This window comes from Miniopterus natalensis, chromosome 4 (genome assembly GCF_054644295.1).
Source record: "Miniopterus natalensis isolate mMinNat1 chromosome 4, mMinNat1.hap1, whole genome shotgun sequence".
NCBI lineage: Eukaryota > Metazoa > Chordata > Mammalia > Chiroptera > Miniopteridae > Miniopterus > Miniopterus natalensis.
Window position 1 is genome coordinate 91,532,952 of NC_142084.1, and position 22,189 is coordinate 91,555,140.

Consider the following 22,189-nt stretch of genomic DNA (forward strand, 5'->3'; position numbering starts at 1 on the left):
AGGCCAGTGAGCTGCAGACTGCTCTAGAGAGCAGCTTTGGAGCCAAAGTGTGGGCTCATGGATTTCCCCCACACCAATAGCAATCTCCAGCTCTTAAAGCTTTCCTAAGCTACTACTTTAATCACTTTTCCTCCTTGGATAGTTGTTAAGATGTTTGTTGATTCACTAAGTGGTGACTTTTGCCAGAGCTGACAGTGTCAGCATTATTTCTGTTTACTGTTGACTTGATGGCTCTCAGAGAGCTCAGTTTCCTGGCTAAAGAATTTGGGAGCAGGTTAAAAAATTTTCCCACTCCACCCCACTCCCAGCACCCTGCTGCTGGTAGTCCCAAAACTGGGCAGGACGGGCCACTAGACCAGGTCTTCTTCAAAGCCACCTTGCACGTTGTTAGTTTCCTATTACTAATTTAACAAATTGCCACACATTTAGTGGCTTAAAGCACCCCAGATTAATTCTCTTATAGTTCTGCAGGTGAGAAGTCCTAAAGCTGCCATCTCAGTGAATTAAAATCAAACTCTCAGCAAGGCAGCATTTATCCTGGAGGCTCCAGGGGAGAACCCATGTCCTTGCCTTTTCCGGGTCTAGAGGCCGCCTGCATTCCTTGGCTCGTGGCCCCTTCCTCACATCTCTCCAATCTTTGCTTCTGTGGCCACATCTCCTCCTTTACCTGACCTCTGACCCTCCTGCCTTCTTCTCTGCCCCCATCACCCAATGCAAGATCCTTAACTTAATCACACCTGGTTCTCTTTTACTATGCAAGCTAACATATTCACAGTTTCCAGAATTAGGACATGGATGACTTTGGGGCCCATAATTGTGCCCAGGAGGCCAGCTGGAGGGAGGAAGCCCTGTGCTCCGTAACTTTCATTATAATGGTATGTGTTAAGTTGCAGGGGAGAGGGGCCATTGAGGAGGGGAATTCTATGAGGACTTAGGTGACAGTCACAGTCTCTGTGCTGTGCTAGAAGGTAGGGTGGAGAGAGAAGATAGAGCCTCTCCTAAGCTCAGAATTTATTTATTTAAATTTTAATATGATTTTATTGATTTTATAGAGAGAGAAAGGGAGAGGGGGAGAGAGAGAGAAACATCAATGAAAGAGAAACATCAATTGGCTGCCTCCTGCACACCCCCTATTGGGGACCGAGCTGGCAACCTGGGCATGTCCCCTGACCAGGTATCGGAACCGGTGACCTCTTGGGGCATGGGGCAATGCTCAGTCCACTGAGCCACACCAGCCAGGGCTGAGCTCAGAATTTAAAACAAGAAAATTCTTTCCTCCTCCCACCTTTAACACAGAGGTGATGTAGCTTAGCATCTGAAAGTAAGCAAACTCATAGATACAGTCCAGGGAAAGCCTGGTAAAAAGTTCGGGGGGCGGGGGGAGGAGGGGGCCTACACCAGAGGATGCGAGCTGCAAGGGTAAAACTTCATGGTGCTGTAAGAGAAGCTCTTGTCCAAGGCACCTGGGCTTCAAAGCACCCCCACCCTTTCCCCAGTCAGCCTGCAAGGAGTTAACAGTAGCTCTGTAGTGCTGAGTTCTGGCATTTGTGTGACAAGATTTAACATGAAAAATGCTAAATAATGACAACTCTGCATTTTCTCGTGTTCATTCACGAAGGTGAGATCTTTCTCACCTCGTACCATCACTCTTAGAGGGAATGAATCATTAACTGTTACCGTCGTCCCAGGAGATAAATTTCTCCATGGAACCAGTGGCCAAGAGCAAAGCCTTTGAAGCCTCCTTATGAAGACCTGTCAGGCTTCCTGGAGATCTCCATCTCCCAACTTGGAAATTATGTTGATTGGAGCAAGTGGAAGCCTAGCTGTGGGGGTTGTTGACCCGTATGACCGTCTGCTGGGGGGGTGAGGGATAGAGTCTGAGGAGGAGTCAATGTGATCTTAGTTTATCCTATGACTCGAGAATCTGAGTCGTGGTAGGAAGTGCTTTGTCTTAGATGAGAAGATATTCGCTTAATGCTTGTGTTACTGGACGAAGTGGGGGGTCCTTTTCTATGCTGGGTGCCGGGGTGGAGTCCTTACGATATCTTGAGAAAAAGAATTTTCTGAGACTTGCGTGGGAGGATGAGTGGTTTTTATTTGCGTGGAATTACATCCCTAGGTTTCCAAAGTCCCATTTCTCTTGGTCCAGCCTTAGAAGTGTAGCTGGGATTTCCATAAGCTAGAAGCAAAGCCAGTGTCCAGTTTCCTTTCCATGTTGGAGCCGGGTCAGTTCAGTATCAGGCTAGTTGTAGTCCATTCGTCCGCTGTGTGTGGGGTCTGCATGGCCGTGGGCCATGTGGGCAAATGTAATGGGAGCCCCACAAGCCCAGTGTCACAGAAGCCCCAAGAGTCCCAAGGGCACAAGAGGGTGGACTCCTTTGTTCAGAGGATTAAATATCCCAAATTTCTGGCCCTTGTAGTGGCCACGCCCATTCCGGTCAATGACTGTTCTTAGGTGTGGCTGACAGCAAGCCCCTTCCCTATGTCACCCCAGCTTTACTGGGCGTGCATCTGTCTCCCCTTTGTGGGACTCCTGGGGAGTGTAAAGTTGTAGCTTCCTAGCGAAGCTGCCAAGTGACATGCCTATAATGTCTGCCCTTCCCTTTGCGCCTTTCCTATATTAATAACTAGGTTAATTAAATGGTATCACTTGTGTGTATGGTCAGTGGTTAACAAAAGAAAATTTTAAAGAAATATACAGGGTGTCCCCCAAAAAAGTATACACACTTTAACAGCTAATAGCTGTTAAATGAAAGTGAAATGTATTTTAATAAACACTGCCTTTATAATTATATTCAAAGTGTGTATACATTTTTGGGACGCCCTGTATATACATATACATACACGTAATCATTTATGCTGGTCGCCAGAGATTTTAAACAAGGGTTTTCATAGTGCCAAACACTACAGAAATATTTGCTAGACGGAGAAAACCTGTCATCTATTTTCCTTCTAGATGTTACTCCTCTTGTTTCAGGGTCCAACAAGTTCACCCAAAAGGCTTCTGATATTGGCCTTGGATATAAGCCAGACCAGAGCTTGAGGGTAGATTTTTTTTTTATTTCTCTTTAATTACAGCTGACATACAATATAATATTAGTTTCCGATGTACAGCATAGTGATTAGACATTTATATAACTGATAAACCTAGTGCCCATCTGACACCATACACAGCTATTACAGCATCATTGACTATGTTCCCTATGCTGTGCTTTATGTCCCCGCCACTGTTTTTATAACTGGCAATTTGTACTTCTTAATCAACTTGAGTGTAGACTTCTGACTCTAAAGAATAAAAAACTGCTGGAGCTTAAACTTTGTTCGAGGACCCTTTCGTGGGGAGCAGCAGCAGAGACGGAGCCTCACGGTCAGGACCTGCTTGGTCTGCGGCCGAGGAGAGCTGGGGGGCCCGCAGCCCCGGTCCGGGAGGCGGTGGGGTGGGGAGGGAAGGGAATCGCCACGCGGGTTCCTTCCTCCTCTCTCCACGTCTCCCACGAAGGAAAGAGAAGCCGAGGAACCTGCCTTTTTTAGAAATGTCTCTGGCTGTCGGGGTTACATCAGTTGATACTGTCTTAATTGACCCTATAATTTAAAAAAATAAGGAGGGTAGTAATGCTGGCTGTTTATTGCCTAATACTAATTGTGTGCACTACACCCAGGATTTTACCCACCGCGCAATTCTCATCCCATCACCGTGTCTTTGATGCCCTAAGGGGAGAGCCTGGAAGCAGCTACACTTGCAGTGATATTCCAGTTGTTTGAGAAAAACTTCTAACCCAGCTATTGGGAAGTCTATGCATATATCTATGTTAAGATTTAGGTGCTTGAATTGCTTCTCGACTTTTGTAAGGCTTTGCAAGTTTAAACCATTCAAGCCAAAGGGAGAGCCAATAAAAACACAGTTGAAATTAATACAGGATGTCAAGATTTACAGTAACAAATTGTGATTTTTAGCTGTGGAGATACCATTAAGCATATGCCAAGCAGTCGGCCCAGGACTGTAATAGGTTGGTGAAGAAAAGGCTCTTTCTAGTCGTATTCCGCGGTGTTTTTCCCAAGACGGCAACAGCTTTTATAAAATGATGGTTATATGTCCTCATTATAGAATCTAATCTCCCCAAAAGACATTCAGCAGCTGCAAAACACTAGCATCTTTTAGTTGTAAATTGTTTTTTATTATTTATCCCTATTTAACTAAAGAAGAAACGGCCATCGGATGATTTAACAAGACGAAAATTTAGTGGTTCGAACATTTGACAGCGCCCGATTGTTAGCCTGCGCGTCGCCCGCTTTAAGCCTGGGCTTAATGGTAATTGGTGTTTCTTGGCTCGCAGGCCTCTACTGTCTTAGGGAAAGCGAGTCGGCGCGCTCGGCTCTCCTACATGTCTCCTTAGCGTGGACTAGGAAACGGCGTGTACTCCTCTTAGAACAGAAGAAACTGAAGAATTAGACCCAAAGGAGCGCGTGTCCTGCCATAGGCCAGATTCTGAAAGTGCCGTTGGCAGGGTGCCCTCTGTGTCCCCATCTGTTACCAGTAGAAGTGGACTTCTTCTGATGTCATAAGGAAAGGAGTTTCCTGAGACTCACGTGGGTGGGTGAGTGATCCTTATTTCCATGGAATTAAACCCCTGGGTTTCCAATGTCTTCTTTCCTCCCCATCCTGCCGGGGAAAAAGGCCAATCTTGTCTTCAGCAGGGCAAGAATTAAGGCCACTGCCCAGCGTTTCCGCTCCGTGTTAAAGCCCAGTCCAGTCCCCCATCCTGCGTGTGGAGTCCACGTGGCTGCTTAAAGCCACGTGACTGTGATGAGAAGACCGGTGAGTGCAGGTCACAGAGCAAGAGAGGGGGAATCGGGCAAGAGCGAAGCAAAAACACACAAGAGCAGAGCAAGAGAAAGAGAACTCTCTGGAGATTATAACTAGGAGCTTAACCAATTAACCCTTCAAGATTTCACACACTTCCAGCGGCTTCACCCCCCCTCCCCCCGCCAATTATCTTTTTCCCAGGTTAGACTAACAGCGAAGCTCCTTCCCTACATCACCCCGACTTCACTGCGTGTGCGCCCATCTCCCCCTTTGTTCCACCCCTTCCCCCAGTGATCTGCAGGGAATGGGCCGGTGGTTTCCTGGGGAGTGTGAAGTTGCAGCTTCCTGGTGAAGCTGCCCAGATGACCATGCTTATAATGTCTGGGCTCCCTTTGCTCTCTTCCTATCATTAATATTAACAACTAGCTAATTATGACGATAACAGGAGCAGATGTCATTATGAACTGGACTCGTTACCCACAAAGTGATGCAGGAAAGTCGGGTGATGGGAACCTCTGTCTGAGTGATGGGCTTTATGATTTACTGGAGCACATCTTTCTAAATGATGCTGTGCGGTGGGAGCACTTCAGAGGGTGACTGTGCTTGGTTTGAGATTGTTCTATGGAATTTAAAAACAAAGTGGCACTAATGAGTTTTCGTGCCACTCCGTCGGTAAAACCCTTAGGGGAAAACGAACCAATTTAAATAAATAACGTCCCCTAACCCTCTGGGAGATTACGGAGGTGACACAGTCCTTTTAATCGAGGCCCTGTTCAAGAAGAGGAAATTTCACTCATAACATACTGTTAAGTGGATAGTTCCAATGAGATTTTGTGGCAATGGTTCCTTTGTTGCTGTTTTAAGGAAAATATTTGCCTTTCTTTACAGGACTTGGCATGTTTTTTCTCGAAAGCCTTAGGCAATTTCTCCATCCTTAATACTGCATGCCTGTCTGGATGACGGGTCACTCAGAACCAATTAGGCAACTGTTTTATTCCATACGCTATCACCGTTTCCTTTTCACTTCTGTGCAGACTGAAGTTGCATATCTGTAGCCCATTTTATAAACCAAGCTTTAGATTTCCAACTTTATAGATAGGAATTTATCTTCCAGCCTGGTGATAAAATAATTCAATGACCACAAAATTCAAATAAGACTTTAAAAAAAAGAAAACTTATGGAATTTGACATAAATAGCTGCTTTCCTATCATAATAACAGCTGGGAACTTTGTACTATTGTGAGTCTCTGTGTCTGCTTACTCAATAATTGTACCCTTATGCTGTTTACCATTTCATTTGTATTATTTATATATCAACCAAAGGGTATGAATGCTAAAAAAAATAATTTCACATCACCTATCTCCCATTTCTTCTTATTTTAAAAGCCCCGAAGATATAGTTGTCCCATAAATAATAATAAAGAGGCACTGTATTAATATTTCAGCAAAGATTCCCATCTCCTCTCACAGACGCTCGAATAGGTATTCGCTAATATATACACGCACCCCTCCCTGCAAATTAACCGTGCCTGAGGCTCGCGGGGAAATCAGGTCAAGCTAAAGGAGAAATCAGAGAACAGGACCAAAATTAATTTACTGCTCTGTACCACATGCAAATATGAGTTTGCAGAGGGAAGTGGCTTATTTCCTGCACCGTCCTTCTTTCTGTATCTGGAGGGAAATTTTAACTGTGAGGCACATAGAGCTCACCTGGCCCAGATGGAAATAAAAGTTCAGCTGCCTCAGCTTAGGCTTTATTATATTTCCTTAAGGTAATACCAGGTAGGTGTCCACCTTGTCTCCTCTCCCTTGAGCCAGAACATCGAAAGGCCCTCTTGGTATCTCTTTGTTTCTGGGAGATTTTTTTTTCTTTCAATTGTGAATGAAATCATGATTGACCTATCTAAGAAGGGTTTTCTAGGCAACAATTAAAATCATTTGCAAACATTTATAATGGGTTTTGATTCAGGTATGGCCTTGATCCTGTGTTAAAACAGCACATAGCATAAATATGTAAATGTGGTAGGACGAACACCTCTGTAACTGTGTTTATTTAAGCCAAAAACTGAATTATTATTGTTCCCCCTCTTTCTCTCACGCCCACATTAACCCATCAGCAGAACAGATTAGCTGTGTCATCAAAATGTACCCAGGCCTCAGTCTTGGTCACTGCAATCCAAGCCCCGATAATCTACGGCCTAATTATTGCAACCGCCTTCTGATGGGTCTCCCCGCTTCGGCCCAAGCCTTCCTGAGGTCTCTGGTCAGCACAGCAGCCAACGTGGTCCTGCTAAACTATCCGTCAGACATGGCCCTCCTTCCTCAGAGCCTTCTGTCTCCCTCAGAGCAAAAGCCAAAGACCTCGCAGAGGGTGGGAGGTCTCCGTGTTCCCCTTCTCTCACTGCTTTCCAGGCTCACTGGTCTGCTTGCTGTTCCTGAAATGCACCAGGAACGCTGCCAGCTCAGGGCCTGTGTGCATGCAGTTCCCGTGTCCCTAATGCACTTCCCCCCAGGTGTCAGCAAGCTCCTCTCACTCCCTTCAGGTTGCTATTCAAGTGCTGTCTGAACTGGGAGGTCTTCCCGGACAACCTCCTATTAAGTAGCACCCACCTCTCGAACCCCACCCTGCCCCTCCCTGTTCCCTTTCCTTTTGTCTATTTTTCCCTGCGGCCCATATATACGTGCAGGCGTGTGTGTCTGCATTTCTATAGATGTGCCTGTAAACATACATTTTTGTTGGTTTTCTATTTGTTGTTATTTTTGCTATTATTTATTTGTTGGGGTTTTTTTTTCTGTGCCCACCAGAATATAAACTCCAACAAGGCAAAGATTTTGGTTTTTCACTGCATAGCCCCACCCCATAGAGCACTTAATAGTATTAGATACTCAAAGAATGTGTGAGGAAGGAAGGAAGGAAGGGAGGGAGGGAGGGAGGGAGGGAGGTCAAGCAGTTCATTTCAAGATGAACTAGGAATTCTGATGTAAATCCCCTACTAGTCCTTTCATCTTCTATGTAATCACCTATTTCCACTTCTCTTACACTGGGTAGAAACCATTTTAGTTTAAGTTCACATATGCCGACTCTTACACAACAAACAATGTGACTGGTTTACTGGAATCATAAAAAAAAAAATAGGTGGGAAGTTGGAGCCCAAATCCCAGTTTCTGCCTGGACGTTGACCAGCCTGCCCTCCCACACCCACTTTGCCAAATAAGCCGAGCAAATGCACCCTTACCTCCCAGGTGAGCCGTAATTACTGTTTGCACCCTGCTTTGAGATCCGCAGATGAAAGCAGTCATAAAAGCAAAAAGTGTTATTACACTGCAAATGGTTATAGGCTCTCATTTAGCTCTGGAAACTGATCAAGCGGGAATGGTGAATCATGAGACTAAGGTTGGGCAAATATTACACTTGTTATAATTAATTTGAGCTTAAGCTTCAACACAGTGACATGTTTCCTTTAAATAAAGTTAAGTCCTCTAAGGATGCATGAATCTGTGTGGATCTCAGTTTTCAGCTGGGAACTAAAAATGTTCAGATACGCAGAAGGTGGGGAGATAAGTGTGTCTCTGAGCTCTGCTGGGGCAGGGAGACTCTCTGGGCAGATTGCTTGCTTTAGAGACACCTTCTAAATGATTCTCTGTCCCCTTTACCCCACGGGACAGTGGCAAGAACACTCACAAAATTATGGGATTTAGAGCTGGAGCGGAATTTATAGGCGCTATAATCCTATCTCTTGCTGAATGCCAAAACTGTCTCTCTGGCCTTGCTGACAAGGGCTGCTCAGGAATACTTACATAATCCCTGTGACGGGGAGCTTATTACCTGCAGGGATGCCGATTGCTTGTTATTCAGCAGCTGTTGTTAGAAAGCTCTTTGCAAGTTTATCCATTTTGTCAAATATTTATTAAACACTTTCTAGGAGCTAGTATTCCCTCAGGTGCTTTGGGAGATGGAAATATTAAAAATCATAATGCCTATAGTGCAGATTCAGCAACCACCTAGAGCAGTGCCCTAGCCTTAAAGAGAGTCCGAAATGTAGCAGTTGTTCAATAAATAGGTGTTGAGTGAGTGAATGAATGGATAACACTCTAGGAAGAATGATAAAGCACGTGCCTAAGGAACCATAATACTAGCTAGAAGGCCTATAAAGGAGAGACAGAAATAAATGTTCAGCTACCAAGCTGAATCTGCCTCCTTTAACTGGCACCGTTCCTAGAACTGACGCCTGAGCCGGCGATACATGGAAGCCCGATTCTTTCGAGGGTCATGGCTCAGTGGCTTGAGGATTGCTACGGCTTTCCCTGCCTCTCTTCCAGGCTCAAGAGCTCCAGGGCCCGTAACCTATTAAATGATTCTAACGCACCGGTCGGTCTGAATTTCCTCAACTGGGCAAATCCAGCTTCCCAGCTGGGCTCCTCAGCGGGTGTCGCCTGGGATGGAATGACCGGCAGACCCAGAGGTGATCGCCCCAGCGTAGAGCGCAGCGGGATGCTTTTCCCTGCGCCTCTCAGGCTTCGCCATACTGCTCAGGTTGTTTGGTCATGGAGCCCTCTTTCCTGGGACACGTGTTTACATCCCGAGAAAACCCAGTGTCCCGAAGAACAGAGTGTGGACGAGTGTTACTTATATGTTGGGCTTTGGGAGGGGGGAGGAGGTCCCTTTACACATCTTGCATTAGAATTGTAGCCCATTAATAGGATTTGCTGTGAAGCCAGATTTTCTTCAAACTTGAACTTTGGTTTTTCTATGTGTCCTTCAACTTGAATATTAAGAGTAGTGGAATTTAGTGGACAGAGCCTTGGACTCGGGTCACTAATTCACTGTGTGGTCTGGGGAAAGTCTTTCTCTCTCTCCCCACCCTCTCTCTCCCCCACAATTTTATCATCAGCAAAGTGAAATGGTTGGTGCAGATACTATGTGAGTTTCCTTCTAGAACTAGCATCCAATGGTCTTTAGCCATAGCTTTCTTTATCCAGATGATTCCGAGAATTTAATCTCAGAAAAAGAACAATAACTAGATATATGTTCTTAGTAGAAGCACAGCAAGAAAGTGAAGGGCAGGTCATCCCTCCCCCACACTCCTAAGACCTACCTCAGAGCTACATAAATCGTGACCCAAACGTGATCTATGACCCCCAATCGTCTGTGTTGTTCTTCTGCACAATGTGGCAAATTTCACAAGAAAGGAAAAAGCCTGAGAATTGTGCCATCGCTCCCGTCATGACGGGGTTTGCTGGTTGCCCACACACACCTGTCTGTTCATGCCCCAGGTTGCACGTCATTGGGCCACCTGACACGCAAGCGTCTCGCTCGGCCTGCGGCCTTTCAGCATTTCAGCCCTGGCTGCAGTGGTTTCTTTCTTGGCAACTGTGATTATTGGAAAATAATGTCAAAACAAATCATTTCCTTTTTTTACCCCTTGACAATCATTCAGTGGCTCTGCCTGTTCCAGAGTCTCTTCCCTCATCTCTTCTTTACTCCCTCCCACCTCTCTCTCCCTCTCTCTCTCCCTCTCTAGATAGATAGATAGATAGATAGATAGATAGATAGATAGATAGATAGATGATAGATAGATAGATAGATAGATAGATAGATAGATAGATAGATAGATCGATCGATCGATCGATCTATATATATATCTGGGCCATTGATTCCTTCACCTAATTCAAAACCCCCCAAGACGATGGGCAGATGCATCTCAGGTCGCAGGTGGGAAAGAAACAAGCCTTTCCCAGTGCTCGGTGATGGTTCAGGACCACGGAGAGTGACAGCGGGTGGCGATGGGGGAACCCCCTCTATCCGGCCCTTGCCGGTGGTTTCGAGGCCCCATTTGGACCCCACAGGTGGCGGAGATGACCAAACTACACAGAAGCCTTGCACTCAGATCGGTCCTCTCCATCACATACAGAGAACAGACTGCAGCTGGGCCCGGCTGCTCCCTGGTGTCGGCCCGCCTGGCATTGACCGGCCCTCCCCAGGCTGACCTCTGACGCGGGGGGCAGGCTCGGGGGAGCATTGTGCTAACCGAGCGACGCTGTGGCCATTGTGTGGACGTGGGAGAGCTGCTGACTCCTTTCCAGCCCAGCACTGTAATTTTATCAACTCTGGCTCCGAGAAACCTATATTTATAATGCTAATTAGGAGGGCACACATTTAATTTGAGTGGAAGACTGTTTGTGTCTCGCTGAGCCCGGTAGCACGAGGCTCCCGCGACAGCAGAGGCCGAGCAGCCTTTCTTTCCCTCCTCCAAGTATTGGAAACGGGGCTCACTCTTGCCAAACAATTTCTCTGTCGGATTAAAGGGGGGGGGGGGGAGAGAATGCAGAATATGCTGGAGCTGAGAAAACTTTACGTTTATCTCCTGCCTGCATAATATATTTCTCTGTGCACCGAGAAAACATGCCTCTTATGTTATCTAATTGTTTCCTGACACATTTAGCAACACTTCACACTCTTTAAAGTGACATTAACATTGCTGACAGTGGAGGTGCTTTCATTAGACGGGCTTTGAGCTGTAGCCAGGATGCACTGCGGGTCTCCAGGCAGGCTTGTAAGAGGCGAGAAAGGCGTTATTTATGAACAGAGAGACTTGGCCAGCAGGGCCCTGGGGGCGCGCGTTCGTTTTGCTGACTCGGTCGATTTGAGAACAGGTGACTGTGTGCTCACGCATGCACACACCGCAACTCCCCATGAGCTGGGCGAAGATACCTGCGTCGTCCGGGGGCCGGCGGGCTGCCTGGGCGTCGTGGAAACTCTTCAGAGCACCCTCCTTCCACGTCTTTTCAACCACAACGGAGCACCGTGCCGTTTCAGACACACATCCGGCACCCGCGCCCAGTCCCGAGCCTGAGCAGCCGTGTGGCCGCGTGTTTTGTCAGCATCGATGTCATGTGCCCAGCGGGGGAGCTGATGCTCCTCTTCAGTGCTTCCTCCTGCCCCTCTCAGGCTGTGAGCTGATGTCTCCAGCTATCTGCTCCGATGCATAGGCGTCCTGGGGGGTGTCCTGCGTGAGCCTTCGGGGGGCACTACCCCGCAGCACCTGCCCCTGCAGGGCCTGGAGAGAGAAACTGCGAGACTCGTTCTGACCTGCGTGGAAAATGTGAGCCAGGCTCGGAGGAGATGGGGCAGGTACAAGCCGGGTGTGAATTTCTGCTGGGACACAGCCCCCCCTGGGATCTTGCCCCGCTTATTAGTCTCTTGACTTGTTATGTGGGCAGGATAATATCTTGAAATTGTGGAATTTTAGGGCTGAAGGAGAGAGCTCCCCACAGTTTGTCTCATTCCCCCCCCACGTTGCTACCCCTTCTGATCTGCCTCCCCAGCTTGTCCCAGCTGGAATTGCTCTTCTCTGTTCACATCTCCAACATTGCCATAGCTCTATGTAGCTATGCAATCCTAAGTCTGAATCAGTATCTTCACTTAGCCCATGACTTGCTGTGTAACCTTCGTCAAGTCTCTTGATTTCTACAAGCCTCAGTTTCCTCATCTGTAAAACGGGGGCGATAACTGTACCTTCCAGATCGTATTGTCGGAAGGATTCGATAAATCCCAACCACAGAATGGGCTAAGTGCACTGCTTGGAACATACGAAGTTGGTATTGGTCTCTCCCTGCAAAACATGGGCTCCGTCGTGGCTGCGCCTACGTCACCGCATTTCTGCACGGTGCTCAAGGTGCTGCCCTTTTCTCGCCAGTAACATCGCGTGCGTCCCGAGGCCTGGGAGGGCGAGCGGTCTGCTCTAAGCCACACACGGGCGGCCCGGTCAGCAGCCCTGGTCCCCAGCTCCGGGGCTCTTTCCCACTCTTCTGCCCGTGGGGATTTGTGAGGTACAAAACAATGACTTTCAAGTCACCGTGAGAGAAGGCAGGAACCAGTGCCTGTGACGCCCGTGATCTCCTAACACGCTAGACCCGGCGCCCATCTGTTTCCATTTTCCACTCTAGTCTCCACAGCACACTTCTGCAGCTTTCAGGGGACCTTCGCAGCCTTTCGGCCGGTGCTTGGTGGTTAGACTCCCAAGGTACCGAACTTTTCGCACCTTATCAAGGCCCATTCAGTGATGTGTGGGCGTCAGAGGGATGAAATCATTCAGGCCGCTGCCACCTAGAGCCCATGTTTCATCTTCATTGTGCCTGAAGCACAGATTTACGCTGAGAAAGGTTCTCTCTCTGCAGACAAATCCTCTGGAAGGGAAAAGCTTCCAGTCATGGGAATGGCAACAATCACTATCCATAGAGCCCGGTGCCATTTGCAATGGACTTTCATAGGTTGTTATTTAATTCTCAAAATGTCCTGGGAGGGGGGGAGGACACCCATCTCCTACCCTGTTTATGCTTCCTAATAAGACTTACCACTTACTTCAGAACATTTGTAGAAATGCCCCTTTGGAATACTTATAATAATCTGTGAAGTATGTTTATATACATTTTGTTGATCAAACGATTGAGCACAGAACTTGCCAAAGGTTACCCAGCGAATCAGTGGCAGAGCCAAGATTTGAACGTCAATCTGGTTCCAACACCAATCATATTGTCACATCACTGATAGGCTCTTTGTCCTTATAGGTTAATTAAATTCCATCGTCCCCTGTGCAGTGGGGTAGGAGCTCTCGATCCAGAATGCCTGCACGCAAGCTATTTCCCCAGCCAACCTGTTCCCTCTCAGCTCAGTCTTACCTTTGAAATGGGGATAGTATTACCTACCCCAAAGGGTTGCCGTAAGATTAAGTATATTAATACATGTAAAGGGACTGGAAATAATGCCTGGTGCATCCTAAGAGATCAACAAATCTTTGTGATTGGTAATATTGCTATTTCCATGTATCACCAGCCCCCAAAAATGAAGATAAAAGTAAGAAAGATGCTTTTCAAGGAATCCCTTTGAAAATGAAGCTTCCCATGGCCATACATTCCTTTAAATCTTTCTTTAGCTTTTTTACTCCCACTGTGTTCTTCTGAGAGTGTAACATTGGTGCCAGGAGAACATGGGAACAGCCCGATGCATCTTCTGCGCGCTGTTCAGCTCAGAGGAGCAGCCCCGTGAGGGACGGAGCTGCCCACCCAGCTTAGCGTTCGCCTCGTGTTCCTGGCTGGTGTTGGGTCACATCTCCCAAGCGGCTCCCTGGGGCCCGACGCTTTCATAATTAGAGCGGAATCGCATCTTCCACAGGGGTTAGGATCGACGGTCAGCAGCTGAGGCCAGGACTGTGGGCGTGCCACCACCCTGGAGAGTCCTTAGGAAATACCACCTTGGACACTGATTAATTGAGATACTGACTCTCAATAAATCTAACCGTTTCGTTTTTCCTCCAAGGTTGTCGCAGACAGCCCCGTCTTCATTTGAGCACCAGAGGAAGCAGTGACTTAATATTCTAGCCACTTGATAAATAGAAAAACCAAATACATTTAAAAATCAGAACCCCTTCTTCTCAGCAAGATACTTACACAGTGAGAGGCACCTAAAGCCCAAGACCGGCAGCCACGGCTCCCAGCGGGGAAGTCAGCGCCATATCCATTTGATATATAGCCGATAAATGTGTACATAGTGGGTGTTATAACCCCCCGATCGCATGGCTGTTTATTGTGTACAGGCTCTGGCTGGGTGCTAGGATACAAAGGTGAACAACCCAGCCTCTTCCTAGTCGCTCACAGTCTCATGAATGAGCCAGACATGCAGACAACTGAATATCCTAAAATATTACAAGGACAATGATAGACGTATGCCCTGGGTACCAGCAGATGGGGGATCAGGTGATGCAGGAGCTGAGCTGAGTCTTTAAGGAGGTTTTTAGGAAGAGATTGAAGCTACGAATGAGAAAGGAGTGGTCCCCATGCCCAGCAAGCAGTAGCACAGTTGCCTGGATGGCCCAGAGTAAAAGGGGTGCGGGGTGGTCGGGCAAAAGCTAATTGACATTTCGGGCTGGAAATTCTTGGCTGGGGAGAATATTCTGTGCATTGTAGGGTGTTTAGCAGCATCTCTGGACTCTACCCACTAGAGGCCAATAGTATCCTCCCACCCCCAAATGTGACAACGGAAATGTCCCCTCAGGAGCAAAACTGCTCCCTGTTAAGAATGACTGATCTAGTCTAATATCAGCGCTAAATATAAGCAGCTTGCTACAGGGACTATAAACATGCACATAATATACCAATATGATATAGGTCTATATTTTAATTTAAGGTGCTCTGTTCATTGAGGTCTTTATGCATTCTAAATTCTAACTGAACTCCTGTCTCTGGGGTTTTTAGTTTGTTTTTTCAATTTAAGACATAGGTAAGAAATTGAGTCCCTCTCACCCTTCCTCAAGGTCAGTGTGGTACATGTAAGACCCCGCGCCAGACAGGAGGTGATCTGAGTTCCTCTCCAACGCTGAGGACAGAAAGCGCCTGCGGTGCCTGCCTGATTGGTGGCAAGTAGACAGCCATCTGCCTGCATCCCTCCCCCACTCTTTAGTGCCCACAATATTCTTATAAATAGACCAGATAGCTCCTACCATAAATGGTTTCTCTGGGACCCCACGTGTTTGGTTTCTCATGATTTAACATGGAGGAAGTCAGCTTACAAAACATGAAAATTTCATAATTCCGGAGGCAGAAGACCTGGACTCTATTTCCTTTTGTTGTTGTGGGGTTGTTTTTTTCTGCTCAGTAACTGCATGGCATTGGCCGAGTCGTTTCTCACTTGGGCTTGGTGACCAGTTTTAGGCAGGATGCTTTTGGTTCTAAGTGACAAAAACTGACTCAAGCTGGCTTAAAGAAAAGAAAATGCGGGTAGGGAGTAGAATTAATTGGTTCATATATTGAAACGTTGGTGCTCGTGAACCAACTGGAACCAGTAAGCTACAAGTCTCATTAGCTCCCTCTGCGTCCCTTGTACCTACTATGTGTCAGACACAGTTCTAGGGACCTTACGTGTATTATCTCCAGTCTTCACAGCCACATGTGGAGTCGGTGTTGTTATCATCGGAGAGGCCCGGCGAGGGGGAGCAAGTTGCTCAGACCCACGTAGGGAGCGGCAGAGCTCGGTCGGCGGGCTCCCGAGCCTGTGCCCTTCTAAATCCTCACGGGGCTTTGGGGAGGAGCTTCAGTGGGACAGGCCGAGGTGTTGGGAATGGATGGCACAGCGCGGAGCAATACTGCAGGCAGGAAGGCGCAAACAAACATTTACAACAGACAATCAGACGGTCACATCCGCTGGAGACCAGAGTTTCATTTGGAGCAGAGCAGAAATTGGGGACGGGCTGGACTGGATGGTGAAGCCAGTCGATCGGTGAATCTGAAGTATGATGCAACTCCAGGTTTAGTGGTCTTGGCAGCACACAGGCCTGAGTTCAGGTTTCTGATCTTGGCTGTGCCCCTTGGGTGTGCTGTTAACATCCCGGAGTCTCTAAACAGGGCTGCTGTGATCATGGTGGGAGGGGCATAAGGAAAACCCCTGGGCCTGGAACTCAGCGCCTAAAACAGGCTGAACAGACACGCAGCGGCTTCACCCACGTGCTCTCCGGCTGGAGGCAGGGGGGCCACCCAGAGGTGTTGTCAGGGTGCCTGTGCCTTTCCCGGTGCTGGGCAGCCACGCCCGCCACGCCCGTCACCCACCTTCAGGAAGGACGTCCCCTCGCACGGCCCTGGAGGTCCTCATGGAGCCTGCGAGCAGCAGGCCGCAGCCCTCAAATCTCATCAGTTACGAACCAAAGGGGGGCCGTGCTCGGGCATTGAAACCCTTCCTGCTTACCCACATATTCGTGCACCTCACTCCTCAACCCTGTCAAACATAGTGGCTTCACAAGCCCCCAAGCATGTGGGGGAAAGTGGGTAATTTAGTCAGACATCTGAGTAAACAGCAAGTGTTGGAATAATTTATTAGGAAAATTGTTTCAGTCCTCTAGCCAACTGTGTGCCTGTGTTAATGCCATCTTTTTTGCAAATATTCAGCCATACAAAAGCCATATTTTTTTTTAAGTCTTTGCACTTATAAAGCCATGAAGAATTTCCGATTTTTGACTCAGGAATTGCTCTGTCTCGTGACAAATCATTTATTCTGCGGGCAGTCGCTGTGGCTATTTCTAGGGGGAGCCTTGTTTCTGCCCACTAGGGTGGCCTCTGTGGTGAATTCCAGAAGAGGGCCAATGAGTTTGGGGTTCACATTTCATTCATTATTTTTTTCAGCCATCACTCTTGTCTAATACGGGAAATAGAATGAACCATTCAAGGCTGTAAATATTAAAAGAGAAAAGTACATGTAAAATCTTAGCAGAGTTCTCAGCACTGAGCAAGATCACATGTATAAGTGGTAAATGAGGTCACTGAACTTATTTCAGATTTAATTATTCCTGGTACTGTTTCTGTAGGATTTTTTTTTTTTAGTTATTTTGGTTTTTTAAACTATCTCTCGATCATGTCTCTATGTCACCAAATATCCTGACACTCCCATTCCTACCCAGATCAAGTACGCATCGTCTACCCAGAACATTTTAATATCTGCTTCCCATTAATCTTTGGGATAAAGAAGGAACCAACAGTTTTCAGAGAATTGGGGGACTTGATTTGCAACATGCCTTCTGTCATAAATTAGGGCCTGTATTAACAACACTTGGGCCGAGCAGCAATTTTGCGGATAATATCTACTGCTCTGGGGATGGAGAGGAGACTGTAGCCCTTTAATTTTCGGTGGAAAAATTAAACGTAGATCCAAATCAGTTTAAGCAGAAAAATGGTGCTGTAATTGAGACGACGGGGGTGAGGGCGATGTGATGTCGGCCCCAGATGGCGTAGGACCAGGCTCTCAGGTATGGCTGAGGCGGAAGATGAATGGAGCCGGCACGTGGCTGGCAGAGAGGCTCGGGGCATCTGCTGCCCCTCACCCGCGCCTGGCCTGCGGGTTCCCAACGGATGGCGGCCCAGCTTCCCACGGAACCCTGGGCGCCTTCAGAATCCCCCTCAACCCAGCACTTCGAACGGCCACTGCCGATCCGTCAGTTAGCACGGAACTGCTATGCCTGGCCATCGGTGTTTCCATCAGAAAATTTCTATCACAAAATCGTATCCATTTGGAAACAGATAAATTAGAAAAAAACGAATCAGTCCTCATTGTTAAGGTCACGGGGCATCCAGTCACACAGATCATTAGACTTTGATTTACGTGGGGATCTTGGAAAGCACACACCCACCCCCCCACACACATACACAAGATCATAGGAGTTTAATGAATGACATATTGCTGCCTTCACATGCTTCCTCGCGCTTTTAAATAAATCGGTTAAGCCCGGTTTTCTGTATATTTGTAAGGGACCCTATACACCCTTTCAAAATGGAACTTCTCAAATAGTTTGAGCTTTTGGGGGGCTTCCATCGTGTATGAAGTAGGAAGCAGGTAAGTATACAGTCCCTGGTTACATGCCCATCGCACAGTAGGCATTTTAGTGAGAAATCGTGGTGTGTAAAGTGAGCCTGTAGAAGTTCCAGCTGTCCCCCCTGCGCTTTGGAGCCTGTGTGCGTCTGTACAGATGGTCCCTGTCGGTTGGAATAGTTGGGGGGCAGGGGGGATGTAGCCTAAGTGAACAAGATTACCAAGTGACATAGCAAATAGAGAACAGCCTTCAATCTGAGGGGGGACACAGATCTAAGGGCTGAGAAATTTCCCAAGTAGTGGTAGGTCCCAGCGAGCGGAGCGTAAGGAGCCACCAAAGCATCGACTTACAGCGACAGGAATCAGACAGCTCTGTGATGTGTATTTCAACACACCCAAGTAACCCCGGCACTTCCACTGTGTTGCAGCTGCTCTGCCATTGTCTGTATTTGTATAAATTAAAAAGCAGTTGTGTCTGTACTCTGTGAGATGAATTCACGCTGAACAAAATTTCCCAAAGTTCATGTAAAGAACAATTTCATAGCAGCTATCATATCAGGCTCTTGGAAAATTGCACATGAACTTCAGCTCCACCTCAGTCCCTCAAGGGAATTTAGAAATTGGCCTCCAGCCATCCCCGCTCTCCAGTGCGTCGTCTCGGATATGCCTCGGTGCAGACTTTAAAGCCTATTGACTGTGAGTTAAAATCTCTTCCTGCCCGAGCCGCGCTGCTCGGGGCACATCAGCACCCACTTCACAGTGTCCCGGGCAGGACCCCCGCGTTCCGGAGCCGCGGCGGAGGGGGCAGGAACATTGCTGTGAGGGAGCCCCTTTGAACTTCGTAACAAAATTACGAGAAAGGCTTTGAACTCTGCAGGCTGAGAGCAGCTATAAATGGTTATTCAAAGAAATGTTTCTTCTACGAAACCTTGAAAAGTGCCTTGGGATTGGGAGATGGGGACCGGGAATGTGACTGCTTATAAATCACCCCGCTCCTTGTATGTCACCTTCCTCTTGTGTCACCTCGCCGTTGGGACAGGCATTCTGCAGAGTGGTTAGAGAGTGCGCTTGGGAATCGACAAACCCGAGTTTGCCTCCTGGGCCCCTTACGAGCCATGCAGTCTCGGCTCTCTGTGCCTCAGTTTCCTCATCAGTAACGTGGGGATGATCGTCGATCTAACCTCATAGAGTTGCCCCGAGAATGAAATGAGATGACCTACGTAAAGTGGCTGGCACAGTGAGTGGCCGGCCGCCTTGGCGCAAAAACATTAGGCGTTAAAATGGTCATAATAATGACAGTGATTGGAGGGAAACCTGGGGGAGAAGGTGTGGGTTAAACCTGAGCACCAATTCTGATGAAACCCATGTGTCCGGTCCTCCCGGGTCATCGGGCAAGCACCGCACGCCTTACGTGGCTCCCGAGCGGTTACGAATGAGTCGGGTTTTGCAAAGGAGACTCCGTTTACCCACCAATGTATCTCAGGGGTGATTCTGCAGCCGTGTTCCCGGGCAGGAGCCCCGACGTTTAAGCTTCAGGGGCATCCTATCTCCTGCCCCTTTCCCCCACCTCCCCCCTCAAAGCGAGGACGGGCGGGTAGTGGGATGCCCCTGGGCTGCTGCGCGCTGGTTTCCTCTCCGCAAGTCCCTTTCCTTCTCTTCTGAAGATTGCTCGGGCCTCGGCTTTCCTGGGAATCCTTGCTGGACCCTCCGCGCCTCCCTCTCCCTGGCCAGGCCGGACCGGCTGTCACTTTCCTCAGCCCCACACCATGTCCTTGCCTCCTGGTCCCTGTTGTGCCCTGAAATGACATCGTTCCCTGGCTGCATCGCCCTCTGGGCCGTGAGCTCCCAGGGGCTTATTCTGGAGCCCTCGGTGTCTCAGAGGGCGCGTGAGGGGCACTCACACATCCACTGAAACACGCGGATCTACCGGTGACCTTTGATGCCCTCAGGAATAGGTCAGGAGATGCGATGGTGAAGGCGATGACAATAACCGGCATCCACTGGAGGTGCCTGTAAGTGTCCCCCCATCTGTAGTACATCTGAAGAGCAGGCGAACGTATTTCTTCCGACTCGGGCGCTTGTTACCTGAGCTGAAACTCAGACCCGACCCTTGAGTTTGCTCTCTGAGCACCTCACCCTTCCTTCTGCACCCCGAGCTTCACGACGCATCCTGTGGGCGGATAATCGGGGCTCATTTTTCTGAGCTCTTCCCAAACCAACAAACCGGCAGGGACCCCAGGATGCAAGGCTGGCTCAGGTGAGACTGCTCATGGCAGTTGTCCTCCTCACTCAGCAGCTGGCTGCCAGGAGCTCCTGCCATGTGTGAGAGGGGTTGCCGAGCCCCCGTGTGGAGGAACTTGACCCCCTGGCAGCCCCGCGCCCCCACCCACCGCCTGCCCGGCTGGCCGCTCCTCCCCACGGCCTGGGGTGGCCCTGCTTCTCTTTGTAGGAATTCCCCGTGGTGCCAAAAACACCCTCGTGGCGGAGAGAGTGGGTCCTCGGCCAGTTGTTTGGGACACAAATGGGCTCCCCTTGCCACCTCTCCAACACTTCCAACCCAATCTAATGTATTCGGTTTTCGCCCACCTCATTTCTCTGTTCGTCCACTCAAGCTAAGACACCGAGAATGTGGGATGGAGTAAAATACACAGAGGCCACCTTCCGATAGTCATAAGGGCTATGGAAATATTCAGACAGGCTGGCAGGACGGAGCGGGTAGGTGGGCAGCTTCCAAGAAGACAAACGGGAGGCTCGGCGGAGGGAGGGAGCAGGCCTGCGGATACTAGGTGGCGAGGGGGCAGAACGTCCCCCACAGAGGGCACGGGAAGAGCGAAGATGGGAGGACGTGGCACGTTCGAGCAGCGGGAAGACAGGCCCTGTGGCTGGAGAATGAGGGGCCGCGTGGGGAGGGGTGAGCCACATTAGAGGGGCGCTAAAGGCAGCTAGCGTCAGAGGGGGCACGACACGGAGGCTGTGATCGAAGCTTTGGACGTCTCTCGACATGCGACGGGAGGCGACTGCAGAGTCCCAGGCTGGCGGCCGACACGACCTGGTTTCTATCTTTGCGGTGTTCTGGCTGCTGTGCAGAAGGGATGGGGACCGTGGGGAGTCGGTGGGCATGTGGCAGGAGTGGAAGCAGGTGGCCCAGCCAGCAGACAGCTCAGGAGAGGTGACGCGGCATGGGGGGCGGGGGGGATGGAAAGAACTGGGTGTTTCCCAGACGGACCCCAGGTCGGCCGTGTAGACGGCTGCGTCTGCCCACACCAGCTTTCTGAAACACGCAGCTGCCTGCAGTCGGGAATTTAGACACGTGGCGAGATATCAAACCACTTGAGATAATACACCCGGAGCATTTTCTTTCTTTTCTTTTTTCTGTTTAGATATTTTTATTGTAAGGCGGTTTCAATGTAACTTTCTCTGGATGCTCTCGTGACCCTCGTTGCTGACCTTTGACCCTCTGTCGTTTTTCCCAGGTCGTCCCATTCCACCTACATCTTCGTCTAGCCTCCTCCCATCCGCTCAGCTGCCTAGCTCCCATAATCCTCCACCCGTTAGCTGCCAGATGCCATTGCTAGACAGCAACACCTCCCATCAAATCATGGACACCAACCCCGATGAGGAGTTCTCCCCCAATTCATACCTGCTCAGAGCATGCTCAGGGCCCCAGCAAGCCTCCAGCGGTGGTAAGGAAACTGTGGCGTCTGAATGTGCGGTGTGTGCGTGACAATGTTGCATCTCCAGCGAAATGGCAACTTTGAAACAGGGGCCCCTGGGGAGAAGGTGGTGTGGGGCCCCTCAGGGTGAAATGCATCTGTCATTTTGTGTCATTGGGGTTCCGTGGTAAGGAAACTGTGGCGTCTGAATGTGCGGTGTGGCGTGACAATGTTGCATCTCCAGCGAAATGGCAACTTTGAAACAGGGGCCCCTGGGGAGAAGGTGGTGTGGGGCCCCTCAGGGTGAAATACATCTGTCATTTTGTGTTGTTGGGGCTCCAGGGTGCATTCGCCGAAGGTCGCAGATAAGGCTTTGCTTGTCTC

General features: G+C 48.9%; 1 protein-coding gene across 1 annotated transcript in view; it reads left to right on the forward strand.

Moving 5' to 3' along the window:
• Positions 1–21,876, forward strand: part of LOC148093408 (teneurin-2-like) — a 496,694-nt gene extending 474,818 nt beyond the window's left edge. Inside the window, exon 2 of the mRNA XM_087816190.1 lies at positions 21,626–21,876. Within this exon, the coding sequence (XP_087672316.1) occupies positions 21,626–21,876 (251 nt within the window). The remainder of the gene's footprint in view (positions 1–21,625) is intronic.
• The last annotated feature ends 313 nt before the right edge of the window (positions 21,877–22,189 follow it).